This window comes from Pseudopipra pipra, chromosome 8 (assembly GCF_036250125.1).
Source record: "Pseudopipra pipra isolate bDixPip1 chromosome 8, bDixPip1.hap1, whole genome shotgun sequence".
Classification (NCBI taxonomy): Eukaryota; Metazoa; Chordata; class Aves; order Passeriformes; family Pipridae; genus Pseudopipra; species Pseudopipra pipra.
Window position 1 is genome coordinate 32757666 of NC_087556.1, and position 15947 is coordinate 32773612.

At 40.0% G+C, this 15947-nt stretch overlaps 1 protein-coding gene across 2 annotated transcripts in view; it reads right to left on the reverse strand.

Annotated features, from left to right (window-relative positions):
• DOCK1 (dedicator of cytokinesis 1) overlaps positions 1–15947 on the reverse strand; it is a 278858-nt gene that overhangs the window by 26696 nt on the left and 236215 nt on the right. For both annotated transcript variants that reach the window (XM_064663542.1, XM_064663541.1), the window contains exons 39-46: positions 15516–15605; positions 12400–12504; positions 10269–10410; positions 9338–9416; positions 8908–8992; positions 7963–8049; positions 4345–4521; positions 3595–3678 (exon numbers count right to left, since the gene is read on the reverse strand). In XM_064663542.1, coding sequence (XP_064519612.1) covers positions 3595–3678; positions 4345–4521; positions 7963–8049; positions 8908–8992; positions 9338–9416; positions 10269–10410; positions 12400–12504; positions 15516–15605 — 849 coding nt within the window. The remainder of the gene's footprint in view (positions 1–3594; positions 3679–4344; positions 4522–7962; positions 8050–8907; positions 8993–9337; positions 9417–10268; positions 10411–12399; positions 12505–15515; positions 15606–15947) is intronic.

Here is a 15947-nt window from a genome sequence, read left to right on the forward strand (position 1 = left end):
TAATAAAACTATCTATATAGTTCTCCCTAAAAAAATTATTTTATTTTCTATGGGAAGAAAACAGAAGATGAAAAAAATTACATTAATTTCTTCTGTAACTGAAAATAATAATTTATCTTCAAGGCTTCTGTCACAAAATATCCACGCCAGCCCAGGATTACATAATTAGTTCAAAGTGTGGAGGTGTAGCTGACCTTTGGAAATGTTTTAAGAGAGATATTTTCATTCCCACAGCTATGCAGACACACCAATAGAGTTTTCTACCTCCAGCTCAGGAAAAATATTTCCTCTTCCAGGTCCATTCCAGCCCACACAGTGCTCTGATTCTAACTTAGATATTCTCTGCAGCAATCAAGCTAAGAGGCTTCTCCTTAATAATTCATAATTAAATCATAATACTGATTAAACCCAGATTTTTCTAATAAGACTGAGCAGCAATCAGAGGGAACAGCTTTATTAGTAAGGAGAATAATAAATACACAGATGAATTACAGATGAACAAACTCAAGGAATCTTATCGAGACGATTCTCTGGGATTTGGCACTATTTAAATGGACTACAAAGAGAAGGAAGAATAATGACTTTTTTTTTAACATAGTCACTTTATTTACAGCCACATGGATTTGAACTCGATAAAAAATAAACATTAATTTCAGAAAGTTCCCTTGCTCTGAGTAAGTAAATGAATTTCTAAATCTTCATAATTATCAGGCCACACTGTGACCCTCCTGTGTTGGAGTGGTGAGTGGTCACCTGGCTCATTCATTTCAAAGAACCTGCTGACCTTTTAAACGGAATCTTTTCTAAAAAAATGGAATTACTGCTGTGAAGCACAGGTGGGGTCTGAAGTTTCAGCTCTGGGATCATTTTTATGAGGAGAAAATGCTCTAAGGAGCCTGTCCCAGGGGTGAGCCACCTCCAATTTGGAAAATCAAGCAACATGAACTAAACAACAATATTTGTAGGAGGAAAAAATATGTAGAAGAAGGAGAAAGGAGAAGAGAGAAGAAGAAGAATGGAGAAAAGAGAAGGAGACAAAGGAGAAGACAAAGATGATGAAGGAGATGAAGCCAAAGAAGAAGAAAAAGATGACGAAGATGAAGAAAAAGCAGCAGCAGGAGCAGAACAAGAACGAGAACAAGAAGAAACCAAAGAAGACAAAGAAGACAAAGAAGAAAAAGAAAAGCTGTTCCTTAACAGAACCTGAAATTTAATAAACTTTCCATGGCTTTGCTACAGAACAACTGTGAGCCTGCTGAGTTGGGATATTTGGTCTCCCTGTCCAAGACCACTTAATCCTTGAAACAATTATCAAGTGCAGGAAGAACCTTCTGACTGTTTTACCGTTTCTGCTTCACCACCTTCTACCTACTTCAAAATTCTTCCAACATCTTCCAACATGCCTTTCCAGGCATTAACACAGGGAAATGTGGAGATGAATGACACGGAATTTTAAACCAACATGAATCTTCAATAGAGAGATAATTTTGCCACATTCATGGTATTGCCAATTTTCGTTGCTTTGGAGAAAGGGCTGGGCTTGCTTAAGGCTCTATTTCAAAAGACCATCCAGGGTGTCCCTCACCTTTGGAGAGGTGAATGCAAAAGTGGTGGAAGCAGCAGAGCTAGAAATGAATGAGGTGAATGAGAGAGGAAACGTGCTCAAGACAGCACTTATTTATTTCATAACTCTCCTCTTTCCTGATGTTAAAATTTTATCAAGCTCCACTGCAACTTTAAATTATTCCCCGATTTTTTTTTCCTTTTTAAAAAATCTTGATCTGCTTGGCTGAAAAGAATGAAAACCCTACATTGATTTGAATTATTAATCTTAAAAGACAATCTTTCATAACATGAAATATCATAAAATATGATCATTAAAACATTTTTGGTATGCAGCAGTTCTTTCAGCTCTGCAGAAGCAGCACAAGATTTTTATGTGCCATGGTATTTTTATGTTTTACTGTGCTGTAAATACATTAGCTAAATGTCATCAATCATTCATTTCACTACCTTAATTTCAATCAATCATTTCATTATCCTCATGTTAAAATAAAAGATCAGCTTGATGTGGTGCAGTTGCATGGGAACAGTTTTTCCTAAGTTGGAAAAGCACCAAGGTGGATGAAAATGGTGTTTTTCTAATGGTATTTATCTGGATTAATAATAGACAGAACCAAAATGTGCATTAAAAGTTCACAGGACTTATAAGAGGATAATATCCTGAAGAGCATGAATTCCACAGCTCGATGGAGAAAGAGGTAAGGGCACGGTAAAAAATTAAATTTAAGTGGTCAGCTGATAATGGGATTGTCAGGCTCCTACTATTTCATATCTCCAGATTGATTTATACAGCACTGAGAAAATCTCTGTGTGATTACAAACTCCAAGCCCCACATTAGCAAAAAATGAAAACTCATTTTTGCTTTCAATCACTGTCAGCCCGTGATGAATTCAGCCCCTGCCTCCCTTCCAAAGCTTCCACACACCTCCCCCTCCCAACACCAGCCAATACCTGGGAGTCAAATCCAACCCTGTGTGCTGAAAACTGAAATACTGTGAGAGGAAGTTTAAATCTGAGGATACCCCAAATGTATATCAAACATTTAAAAGCATGGAAATGGCTTTTAGTGACAAGAATTTCCAGATATAAAAATGATTTTTGATCCCTTTTCTCTATTTTTCTGGTTCCTATTGTTTTGCAACTACAAAACTGATGGGAAACCATGTATTTAAAAGCACTGGATAATTCAAATTCAATGTGATTAGCTGCCATATATATTTCCAAATTGCAATATTATTTTAATACACAAATGCCACCAAAGTGCATCTTTGCTGAGGAAAAGTGTGTTTGTAAATTCATTTGAAGTATCACTCTCAGAGAGCTGACACCAAGTCAGTCTTCTGGGACCAAATTATTTTCCTCTAGAAAACTTAAAGCCTATAAAAATCTAATCTTCTGTAAAAGCTCACAAGAAAATAAAATAATAAATGCATATTTTTTTTCAGACCAAAAGAGTTTTTATTCACTGATAGTTTTACGGCCTTCAGAGGATATTTTGGTTTTGAATTCTGTAGCTTTGGTTCTATCACCTCTAAGATTGAAACCTACAGGAATGTAAATTATTCCCTTTGTTATAAGGACCAAATTGAATATAAAAAGACAATGATTCACTTTCTTCTTCTGTGGGAAAAAACATTTCCAACCATATTGGTATTTTTGTACTTATTATCCTGAGACCACTGGAAATTGTCCAGTATGTGACTATGGAACAAAACTGGATTGCCTCTTGTTTGCCCTGAAAAATGTTTTTTTCATTTGATACAGATGGGAGATTTTCACTGTATTATGGTTATTAAAAAAAAAGGAATTAAAGAGAAAGAGGCTGACCATGTTTGTTCCTTGCAGGTTTATCAAATGAGAAATGATGGCATATGTGAAAAGATGCACTTTAGCTCAAGTTCCAAGTTGGATTTAAATGGCAAAGAAGTGTATCCAGGGTGAGGAGTTTAAGGTCTGGATTTTCTCAAAGTGACACTAAGCTGCCTTTCCACAGCAGTTGGCTCTGACCAACCTGACTTCAAATTTTTTACCTGCCAAGCGATGAGATCCTTCAGCTTCTCAATCTTGTCATGATCTTCCGGATGCTCATGTATGTATTTTTCAGTAAAGAAAGCCTGTTAAATGGAGAGAAAGGAGCAGTAATTTTAGAAAATGGATCAACATCTGCTGCCAGAAGAATGAAAAACAGCAAAGATAAATGAATGGACCCAAAAGGTCTGCAAAATAGCAGTAACAGTTCCAAAGTGAAAATTAGGGAATCACAGAACCCCAGAATGGTTTGGATTGGAAGGGACATTAAAGCCCATCCAGTCCCACCCTCTGCCATGGGCAGGGACACCTTCCACTAATCCAGGTTGCTCCAAGGCTTGTCCAATCTGGCCTTGGACACTTCCAGGGATGGGGCAGCCACAGCTTCTCTGGGCAACCTGTGCCAGGGCCTCCCCACCCTCACAGGGAAGGATTCCTTCCCAATATCCCATCTAACCCTGCCCTGTAGCAGTGGGAAGCCATTCCCCCTTTTCCTGTCACTCCAGACCCTTGTAAATAGTCTCTCTCCAACTTTCTTTTGCCTTCAGCTCCTGAAAGGCCACAATCAGGTCACCCCAAAGCTTCTCTTCTCCAGGTGAACAATCCCGACTCTCTCAGTCTTTCCTCCCAGCAGAGCTGTTCCATCCCTCTGATCATCTTGGTGCCTCCTCTGGACTTTGTCCAACAGATCCATGCCCTTCCTGTGCTGGGGCCCAGCTGAGGCACTGCAGGACAGGGAATTCTGCCCTTACCTTCTCATAGTTTGTGAAGCCTCCCATGACTGCAGGATCCACGATGCCGTTGAGCAGCATCGAGAGGGGGTTGATGGGCAGGTTTGGATCATTTAAGTGCTGCTGAACCATGTTATTGATCTTATCATTGGTCAACTGCATGGTCTCTATTGCATTTTCCAGTGGGCTGATTTCCACCTAAAATCAAACCAAAAGGTTTTAACCCAGGAGCACAGTTTTAAACTGGCTGTTCATTAAAACATCACAATTAGAAACACTTCAGGAATTTCAGGATTTATGATTTTTGACCAGTAATTACCAGAAAGGACGATTTCAGGCATTGAGATATTTGGTATCTCTACACTGAGGTAACTGGTGTGATGATCAGTATCAGTGGAGAAAGTTAAATGCATTTTGCTGCTGCAGGATGGATTACAACCCAGCACAACATTTAGAAAGGCTCTGGCAGGAACCACGTGAGGTTTTTGGAGGATTAGGGAGAACATCAGAGATTAAGGGTCGGTGAGTTTTAGCAGCACAAAGAAGATCCAGCTTAACGTTAACAGAAAGAAAGAAATGATAACTCTAACGTGGATTTTCTGATGGAAAATGTAATCCTAAGCAGCTCAAAAATCAAGGAGATATTTTTGCAGTGATTATTTTGGTGTATTTCCAAGGACATCAAGTTTAATATGTTGAAGAGATGACATCTAAGCAATCTGCTGGGCTTATTCCCACGAGGTCACATTTTCTTCATCAGAATGTCAAGAACTGAAGGGAGACATTTCCTTTCTCCCACAGCCTGGACTTCAATGAAGAGAACTCCTCATATGTCTTCATGGAGTGAATTAGCTCTTACACTGTCTAAAACTTGCTTATTTTAATTGACTGATCTCCAGCTATTTTTTTGATGCCCAGAAACTGTGTCTTTCAGAACGACAGTTGTTCATGTTGAAAAAAAAAAACAGAATTAAAATTTTTTAAGTATTAGTGAACGGGCTAAAAATTACTAATTTGCAGTGACCCAGAGTGTAGACAGTCCTCACTGGAAGACACAGCCTGCTTATATTAAAAAGATGATGTGGTAGGAAGAGAAAGGGAAGGTTAATTGAGGCCTGTGAGGAAAATGCAAGTGTATATTTGATTACACCCTCATTTACATAAATGCTACATAAACAAAGCAGCGCTTCTACCTGGCTATCAGTTGCTTACCCTGTTTCTGAGAACCACTTATAATCAAATCTCTTTAGTTGTTACTCTTACACCTGCCAGCTGATTACATCAAGGATGTTTTAATTAGCATTTTTAGCAGCCTGCCTGGTGAATTATTCTGGAAGGCAGGGAAGGAGCCTGATATTTCTGCTGGGAACAGGGAGCAGTCCAGGCTTGGACAGAGCTGAATGTGCCACAGGGGAAGTTGGGACTGTGAGAGTAAAGCCATATTCCTCATCTGAAGATGTGTCAGATCAAGAACTGTTGTGAACATTACAAGCTAAATTTAGGATTCTGTCATTTGTATTAATGGGTTTGTAATTATGCAATAATGTGTTGATGAACCATTGCTTTTAAAGCTCTTGAGCATCTACAGAAATTAGCACTCATTGAGCTGACAGAGCTTCTCTGACTCTTCTGCAGCAGCAATCATGGCTTTCTTTCTCTCTCATTCTCCTTTCTTTTACTACTCTTATAACCCTCCCTCTACTTTTTTAAAAGCAGATGGAGAATTGCACTTCCCACTACTATAAATTGGGCTTTGGCACTTACTGAAAGCTATTTATTACACGTGTAAATTATGAGCCTTCTTCCAGTAGTTTGCTCACTCTGGGCCAGGAATTACATACTTTCCTGATACATTTGCACCACTACAAAATTACAAGGTAAAAACAAAACAGAGATTAAAATTTGTGCTTTTTAAAATCAAGTGTGAGTCCAAATCCAGTTTTCTAATTCACTGGCTGGCCTCAGCAAATTTTTTTCCCCTACAGCTACTTGTGTCCAGCTAAACCAAATCAGATACAGAATAATGAATGTGGGCCACAAATTTCTTGCAGATAATGAACAGACTGAAAAGGTTTAGGTAAAAGTACTCAGAAGGAATTTTAAAAGCCAATAGATTTAAGGCAATTCTGCACGTTCCTATGGGTTATGTAACATAATACACTGCATTTATTAAATTACTCAGTTCTCCCAGCACTGATTTGATGTGATCTCACCTCTTCCTTTAAAGATATCCCAGTTCCATCAATAAAATATGAAACGTGCAAAGCTGCTTGAATATCTTGGTGCTTAGTAAAAGATCAATAATATCTGTATCCATAATCACAATTTAGCATTACAGGGATGTAACCTCATGATCCCACTCCCAGCTTTTTAGCTGACAGGGATCTCGCAGAAAGTCAATACCTATTTTGTAGTAACTAAGCCAGAGGAGGTCAAAAGTTATCTATAGCTGTCTTCCCACTTAGTATGAAGTTCCATTCTGGTATCATTTTTCAGCTGTGCAACTAATATAATCCTGACTCACCAAATCTCCCAGGATTTCTGCCCATTTGGATGCCAAGCAGAGAGTTAGGGGTGTGTGGACACAAACTGCCTGCCAGGCTCTGCTCTGGGCTCATCAGGAAAAGAGACTTTCACCACGTTTGCCAGCCTTTCCAAGCAACACTTTTTGCAATCAAGAGGTTAAATACAATCTCCTCCATCAGGATTATATTGAAACTACAAAATTCATTAAAAATTCAATGTGTTTTATTCAGCTGCCTATTACTGTCACACATCACATTCATATTCTGTTACTATAGATACCATAGTAATTTTCTGCATTACTTCTGTTCATCCAAATACAACTGTCCAACATAACCTCAATGGAGCAATGAAAAAGGTTTTAATTAATCATATGCAAATTGTTCTTTTCCTTTAAAAATAAGCCTCACAAGAGAGATTTAAAAACCGCAGTAACAATGTTTTTATTGCTCCTTAAAAATTACAGCTGCGTAAGAATAATTTAATCTTAAAGGCATTTAATGGATATGTCTTATCTAAACAGTCTAAATGGTTGAACAGAGAAATGAGTAATTTGGAGTTACTCTGTGAGGTTGCTGAGGGTATATTTAGCCAAATGTGAAGAAGAAACAAAAACAACCTTTAATCACAAATGGTGAGAAAAGCAGACACATACAATGCATTTGATTTATGGTATATTTTGGATAAATGACAATCAAAATACCCAAATCCTCTTTTATAAAATTCAGGCTTGATTCATTAGGATGGGCCAGGGTTCCCCTACACCACCTCGGGTTGCCTAAAATGAAGAGGGCTGTACTGGCCTGCTGGGAGCCACAAATACTTTATAAAAGTGCTCAAGAACTTAATCAGCCCTTGCCCTAAAGGCCCAGGAGAGCTGGCTGCATTCCCTTCCCTCAGGAATGGCAAAGCATTCCTTGAGTGCCCCTCAGACAACAATCAGCAGGTTCCCCTTAGGGTGTGTGGCAGTTTGAGCCACACTGTGCCAGGCACAGTCCCATCGATTCCTCCTTGTCCACAGAACTCAGGCACAGTCACACAGACACAGAAATGCTCCCTGGCTCTACAAAACCCCCATTTTTTTAGGCAATCTCAATACAGCTGAATTGATCTTACCATGAAAACTGATTTGACTTCAAACCACCTCAGAATCCCCGGTAATTTATAGGCTGTCACATAGATGGTTCTCTCAATCCACATGTTCTGCAAATGGAACAGAAGCCCCATGTTATCAGATGGACAGCTCTGAACTCAAGGAAAGCCTTAAAACATTCTCACCAGGAAAAAGAACCACAGCACGACAGATGTTACAAAGCCAAGGGGGAATTTCAAATGGTATCTGCTTGTGGGGAAGATGCAGCAGCACTGATTTATAACTGAGATGTGACTTAGCAGAGAACAACTGCTCTTATGAAAGGAGAAAGCTATGGGAAAGATCCACCAGTTTTACTGGACTGTTATTGTTCACAGAATCCCAGAATGGCCTGGGTGGGAAGGGACCTTAAAGCCCATCTGGTTCCACCCTCTGCCATGGGCAGGGACACCTTCCACTAGCCCAGGTTGCTCCAAGACCCGTCCAACCTGGCCTTGGACACTTCCAGGGATCCAGGGGCAGCCACAGCTTCTCTGGGCAACCTGTGCCAGGGCCTCACCACCCTCACAAGGAAGGAGTTTTATTGACCATTAAACATGTGCTTTAGTAAAAAATGACAAAAAAAAAAAAAAAAAGAAAAAGGTATTAGTGAAAGAAGATTTTTAAATCCCTGATTGGAATCTTCGTGGCAATAGAAGTTTTGGTAAGACACATCTATTGTTTTAGGTGTAGCAATTTAAAACCCTTTCTCAAAACATCTGTAAATTCAGCTTTGCCCATTTTTTTCCTATTGGTATAAAACAGAACATGACAAATAGGTTTAACTGAACTTCTAGAAAAAATAATCACTTTAAACCTAGAATTTATTTTTCAGAAACCAAAAGATAATGAATGGTTCAGATGCTCAAAATAGAGGAGAATAAACAATCCAACCCAAAGTTTAGTCTATGTTCTTTAATATTTTTTACCGCAAATTCATTGTCTGGGTTTTTCTCTCCTTTCCTAACGGGACGCGAATACTCAAAACGTTGGACTTCATTCACCCTGTAGAAACTGGAAGAAAGGAAAAGAATCATGGAATCACAGAATGGTTTGGGTTGGGAGGGACCTTAAAGACAATCTAGTTCCAACTCCCAGAAGCACAATGAAAATCAAACGCCCTCTGTTTAGGAATTGCTACTAAACTCTAGTATTAGAACAAGTTTATGCATAGATATAAAATGCTTATGGGATCACTGTTTTCCAGTGGCTTGGATGGAATCTCTACCAATATTAAGAATTATCATGAAATGTCCTCACTATTACCACTCTCCTTGGCTTTGTATAGATTCATTATACAACAAGAACCAGTTTGTTATAAAGGAGACTGATAAAATCACAAAACCACCCCAAACTCACCTCATGATTTGCTCTGACACTGGCCTGTGAAATTTAGATGGTAAATCCAGTTTTGGCTTTACAGTAAAGCACTGAATATCTGAATTTGGGAGTTAAGAAGTAAAAAGTGAATTTAAGTTACATAGAACAAGCAGCTCAACAGGAACACACACAAAAAAAAGACGGAACAACAAAATTCATGTATTATACAGAATCACAGAATATGCTGAGTTGGAGGAGACCCACAAGGATCATCGAGTCCAATCCTTAGCTCCAAACAGGATCATTCCCAGGGGTGACACCACGTCCCTGAGAGCATCATCCAAATGCTCTTTGAGCTCTGGCAGCCTTGGTGCTGTGCCCACTGCCCTGGGGAGTCTGTTCAGTGCCCAAACACCTTCTGGGGGAAGAACCTTTTCCTGAGATCCAACCTAAACCTGCCCTGAAACAGCTTCAGGCCATTCCCTGGGTCCTGTCCCTGGTCCCCACAGAGCAGAGATCAGTGCCTGCCCCTCCTAAGGAAGCTGTAACTGCAATGAGGTCTCCCCTCAGTCTCCTCTTCTCCAGCTGGACACACCAAGTGCCCTCAGTGTCCTCACATGGCTTCAAATCAAGGCCCTTCACCATCTTCATCGCCCTCTTTTGAACACTCCCTAATGGCTCAACATCTTCCTTATATTGTGCCACCCCAAACTACCCCAATATTTCAGGTGAGGTCGCCCCAGGGCAGAGCAGAGTGGGACAATTCCCTCCCTGGCCCGGCTGGCGATGCTGTCCCTGATGTCCCCAGGACAGGGTTGGCCCTCCTGGCTGCCAGGGCACTGCTGACTCGTGGACAACTGGCCACTGACCAGGACCCCTGGGTCACCCACAAGGGTGCTCCCTCAGTCCAGAAATCCTTGCCCTGTGCTGTTGGACACACGGCTGTGCCCAGGGTGCAGCCCAAGGATACACTGGCCAGAGGAGTTTTTGATGTCGTCGCCCGGCGGTGACGTCGTCTTCATCTTCTCCGCGTTGGGGAACTGAGTCAGGAGCCTCGCCTCGAAGTCCTCCCGTCGCTCGTACTCCTTGCCCCGGTAAATGAACACTTTGTTCTGGAAACAAGTTGACACATTAAATCCTGCTAAAACCAGCAGCCTCAGTAAGGACCTGCATCCCAGAAGCGCTGACTCCAGCGCTGTTAAGCGAGGAATTTCCCATTCCCCACACTGTGGTATAATCAATAGTTTACAAATATTTTATGCCGGCTCAGTAAAGCACAAATGGGTTTTCTCGCCTCCAATTCAGTGCTGAGATCATTAAGCACACACTTACCTTTAGGTATATGTATAAACCACACTAAAATCAACTAAAACGTGATCTCAAGAAGCTATAAAATTGGTGGCCATTGAAAATATATTAAGACAAATCATTTCTACCAAATCTCAGACCGCCCTCCGTAAATCCTCTCCTCCGCCTTCCTCAGCTAATGGTGGAATGCAGGCACATAAACTGAATTAGGCTTTTCATACATAAAAAATATTAAAAACCACTGAGGTGAGCAAGCAAGAGTAGCAGAGAAAAATATAAACATAAAATGATGCCATTTTGAGGAGGAAGATTCAAAAATACTGAGTCTTCTAGAAAGACCGATACAGACTTCATATTTGTGTATCAGTTTTTTGCCATTTTTTGCCTTTGTTAAGTTGTCTGCACACAGCATAACTTTAAAATTAGGTGTTTTCTATTCATAAGTATTGGGGTTTTTTTAACAATAAAGAAAATTAAGACATTTACACAGTCCCTTTCTATGCTGATTTAATTCAATTCGAAAGAAAAACGCATTTTTAACTGATCAAACATATTAAAGTAAGTTTGGATAAAATTTGCATCTGAATATGCTTAACCTCATTATTCATCTCAAAGTGAGCACTTGGTGAAAAAATTATACAGCACTTAATAAAAAAGGGTGTTATGACTCGGGGTAGAAACCTGGAATAGCTTCCATTTGCCCAGTTGGGTTTAATTCTGCAATGGTGCCTTTTGAAATGCTCAGCAGATGAAAGAATACTCTCAAATTGGGAAAAAATGGTAATAACAGATGCCTAAGAAGTTTCTATATAAGTGTAATTCATGTATATACACTTGTAATTTAGAAGGAATATTGGAATAGAAGGAAAAGCTTGAATTTAGGATTTTCTCAATTAGCAAGGCACTTAATAGCCTGTTTTTCAGGGGGTTTATTGCTCATTTATTATAAGTTGACCAATCCACAAGGCTCTTATAAGTGTCTTCCTGAACTTACAAAGCCCCCATTCAGTCGTGAGGAGAAAAAGCAGTTTAATATTAATATATCAGACTAACACTGCCTGGTCTCCTGCTGGCTGTTGATCACAGCAATTAAAGGGAAGGTTGTGCTTTGTGCTTCTGACAGAGCTCAGGATTAGATGGGATATTGGGAAGAAATTCTTCCCCATGAGGGTGGTGAGGCCCTGGCACAGATTGCCCAGAAAAGTTGAGTAAATAACTAACGATTTTAGTGGGAAAAAAATCTAAAATGCCACTAAAACTACATTCCTGGCATCAACCAAGTGACATATGTTTTAAACTGACACAAGACACAGGCAAATCAATGATAAAAGATTGTAATTAAAGGTTTCACACACCTCTGATAGTCAACTTCATTTTAGTGATCATGTTGGAAAGGACTCTGACATGAAAACAGGGTCACATACAAAAGGCTTCTCTACCATACCCATATATATATATATATATATATATATATATATATGTATATAACCTATCAGGCAAGAATGTCACCATTTCAGAGGGTGCTGGTTACAACCTTGAGTGACGGACTGGGTGATGTATCTTAATTTCTAGTTATAACTTGAAGAAATAGAAAGTACTGGATATGTTTGAAGACAAAAAAAAGTCTCTACTAAAATTCAACTACTCCATAACAAAAACTGGAAAAGAAAAAACAGGGCTTGTTTTATACATCTAAAAACAACTGCCGATGTCAGATAGTTTTCTCCACAACCAAGAGAAATTTCCAGAGCAAGAAACCTTGTTGACCTCTATGGAAAAAAGTGGACACTTACCCTTATGAATGTTGGGAATCCCTGGCCATAGTATCCAACAGCAAAATAGTCTGGTTTTGGTCTTATCACTTTCACAATGTTTTCATAGAACTGGGCTTGCTTTCTCTGCAAAGTAAACAGAAGGAATTTTAAATGGCCTGAATTTAGGGAGATTCCTTACACTTAAGATCTGGATCTGTTTTATGTGCACCTCTAAACTAAAGATGTACGTTTCCCCTGCCTCTTTTTCCTCACCACTTTATCAGATACATGGTGACATTTTGAAATACCAGACTCTGGAACCATTATTTTTATGTTCAGCTTGGTGAACCTGACTGTTCCATATCCGATATCTCCACTTTGATGAACCTCATCTTGGTGAACCCCATCATTCTACATCCAATATCTCCATATTGATGAACCCCCTTGCTCCATATCCAATGTTTCACTTGCAGTGAAGGCCAAGAATTTTCAAGGCAATCTGAATTCCCAGTTGTGACACCTCCAATGCCGAAACACAGGAACAATAAAGCCAAGTACACCAAAGCTCGTCTCCACGGTGCTGACTTATCACTTTGGGGCTCTTACATCTCATTAAATTTTTCTACTACTTCTCTTCCAGATTTACAACTCTTAATTTGCATATGGAAAGCAGGCAGTTGAGAACTGCAGGAAAATGTAAATTTTGGGATAAACACACGCGTGTCAGACACCATCTGTTTGGGACACCGATACTTCTTCATCTCAAATGATGAAATAATAACAAATGAGCAGCTTCACAAGATCTGTTCATCAACTTATTTTTAGTCTATTATTTCTGTAAAGAGAATGACTCCTGATTTGGGGGGAGGTTTATTGCTGCTCCCACACAACGGATAACAGTAAATGGCAAGAAGACTACAAAGACCCAGATCTGGTGTGTATTTCTGAGCTCATCTGTAGCAAAACTATTTTGTCATTTGTCAATTGTCTTAGAGTCTGATATTTAATATTGCTTGAATAAAAGAGACAAGAGGGAGAACAGAAAGAACAAAAAACTTCTAAATTTTATTGCGGTGAGAAAAAAAAGAGCTATTCAGCAGCAGTAATAAGAAAAGCTGATGGGGTATGTGAGACCTGATTCATTCAGGAGCATGAATTTGATCTTTGTGTTATGAGGAATGAATGCCCAAAGCACATCAGGACTAATTTTTGTGACATCTCTCTAAATTTCTCCTCACTGATAAATAAAGAGCAGATAAACTCAGTTGTCTGGTGTGAGGATTGGAAGTTCTGGGTTTCCCCTCTTCTAAGAGGGAGAAACTCCATACCCATGCCTGGTTTAAACCATTGCCTGGAATTATGTCACTTAAACACTGATGTATTTACTATGCAAGAGAAATGGTGAAAAATACATAACTTGGTATTATGTCCCATCCCTGGAAGTGTTCAAGGCCAGGTTGGACAGGGACTGGAGCGACCTGGTCTAGTGGAAGGTGTCCCTGCCCAAGGCAGGGGGCTGGAATGAGATGAGCTTTAAGGTCCCTTCCAACCCAAATCACTCTATCACTCTGTGATCACTGGCCATCAGCTACACTGAATAAAGTGTTAATTCCAACTTCTCCTCCAAAATGGATACAGCAGGATAATGAGAGAGTAGCTGCCTCTGCGCCAAACTGTTCATGTTCCCATGTTCAAGCATAAAAGAGATGGAAAATTAAAACTGAGGGACTCAGAGAGTAGCTACCCCCTGGTGAATAATCATTTCTGACACATGACAATCATCTCTAGCTGAGGAACAATCTGTACCAAATTCCTTTTATACTGAAATGAATATTCTCTGTTGAATAAATCCCTAGAACAACAGTGCAGGCCACGGAATAATGGACATTCTGGGGAGATGGGGATGGAGATACTTCTGGGGAGATGGCTCTGAGTCATCTGGGCTGAGTTTGGCTGGGGTAGAGTTAATTTTCTTCCCGGTAGCTGGTGTGGAGCTGTGGTTTGGATTTGTGCAGGGAACAGGGTGGACAACACAGGGATGTTTCTGTTATGGCTGAGCAGGGCTTGGACAGAGACAAGGCCTTTCCTTCTCCTCAGCCCACCAGGGAGAGGCTGGGGGTGCACAAGGGGTGGGGAAGGGACACAGACAGGACAGTTGATCCCAACTGATCCCAGGGATATCCCAGAGCATGTGTTGTCATGCTGAGCACGTAGAGCTGTGGGAAGAGGAAGGAACAGGGGGATGTTCAGAGTGATGACGTTTGTCTTCCCAAGTCACCATCACGTGTGACAGACCTCTGCTTTCCTGGGGATGGAAGATAGTCTGCCCATGGGAAGTGAGGAATGAACTCACTGTTTTCCCTGTCTTCATCCAATCCATTTTATTATTTATTTATTCTCACTTTAATTCTTCTGATTCTCTCCCCCATCCCACCAGGAGTGAGTGAGCTGGGGCCGTGTGGGGCTGAGTGCCTGGTTGGGCTGCTTAAATCATGTCAACACCAGATGAATGCCCAGCTCAGACAGACTGGGATAAAGGAAGCAGATAAACAATTCAAAGAATTTAAGGAAAATATACTCTAAGTGCAAAGGTAAAATGTATCAAAAACCTGAACGTTGAGCATTTTCAGAACCAAACTGGAATCATGTCCCAGCTCCCACGGAAATGGTTGGGACATTTAGGAAGGACAGTGACAGCTGCCATTTATCTCTTGGAAGAGAACAGGAGAAAAAAAAAATGGTGCAGGCATAATGAATGGGTAACATCAGGGCAAAAATAACTGACTCTAGACATGAATGCTTGGGGATTATTCATACCTAAAAAAAGAAATGTGAATATGGAAAGACACTTGAGAGAGAATGGGGATTTTTTCATGTTCCCATTTATATTTAAATTCCAAATTTCCTTTTATACCCCAAATAAATCAGCTTAACATTACTGAAATATTTTTCTTTCAGCTAAAAAAAATAAATTCAATCTTTTTCAGGCACTCCAGTGGTAGCCAGTTAATCAACATTGGTCCAACAAAGCCAAAACTGGCATCTATTTCTGTGTTTTACTGTCATAACTATAGGATTTTTGATATAATTTTACAAGCTTAAGAATTCAACTCTGAACAAATTATTGCAGTGTCTATGTCATTAAAAAAACCTACCAGTAGTTCACTGAGTTGTTCATAATCAAACATTTCATTTTCATACTGTTCTGCAAGTTCTTTACCCAAGGCAATGGCCTCTTCCCACATCTGTCAGGGAAAAAAAATCATAAAACAACAACAAAGAAACTGAATTACATACCTTGGTTAAACAACAACATTAGAATAACCCAAATCTGAATAAAACACACAAAATGCATTGTGTCGCATGCCTGAAAACACTGAGCATCTCATGTGCCAAAGAGCTGTGGCAGAGCTAGACATGTCTGTGCTGAGAGAATCACAGAATCAGGGAATTGGTTAGGTTGGAAAAGGCCTCAAAGAACCTTGAGTTCAACCATTCTCCAGCACTACCAAGGCCACCACTAAAACATGTCCCCAAGTGCCACATCCACATGGCTTTTAAATCCCTGCAGGGATGAGGACCCCACC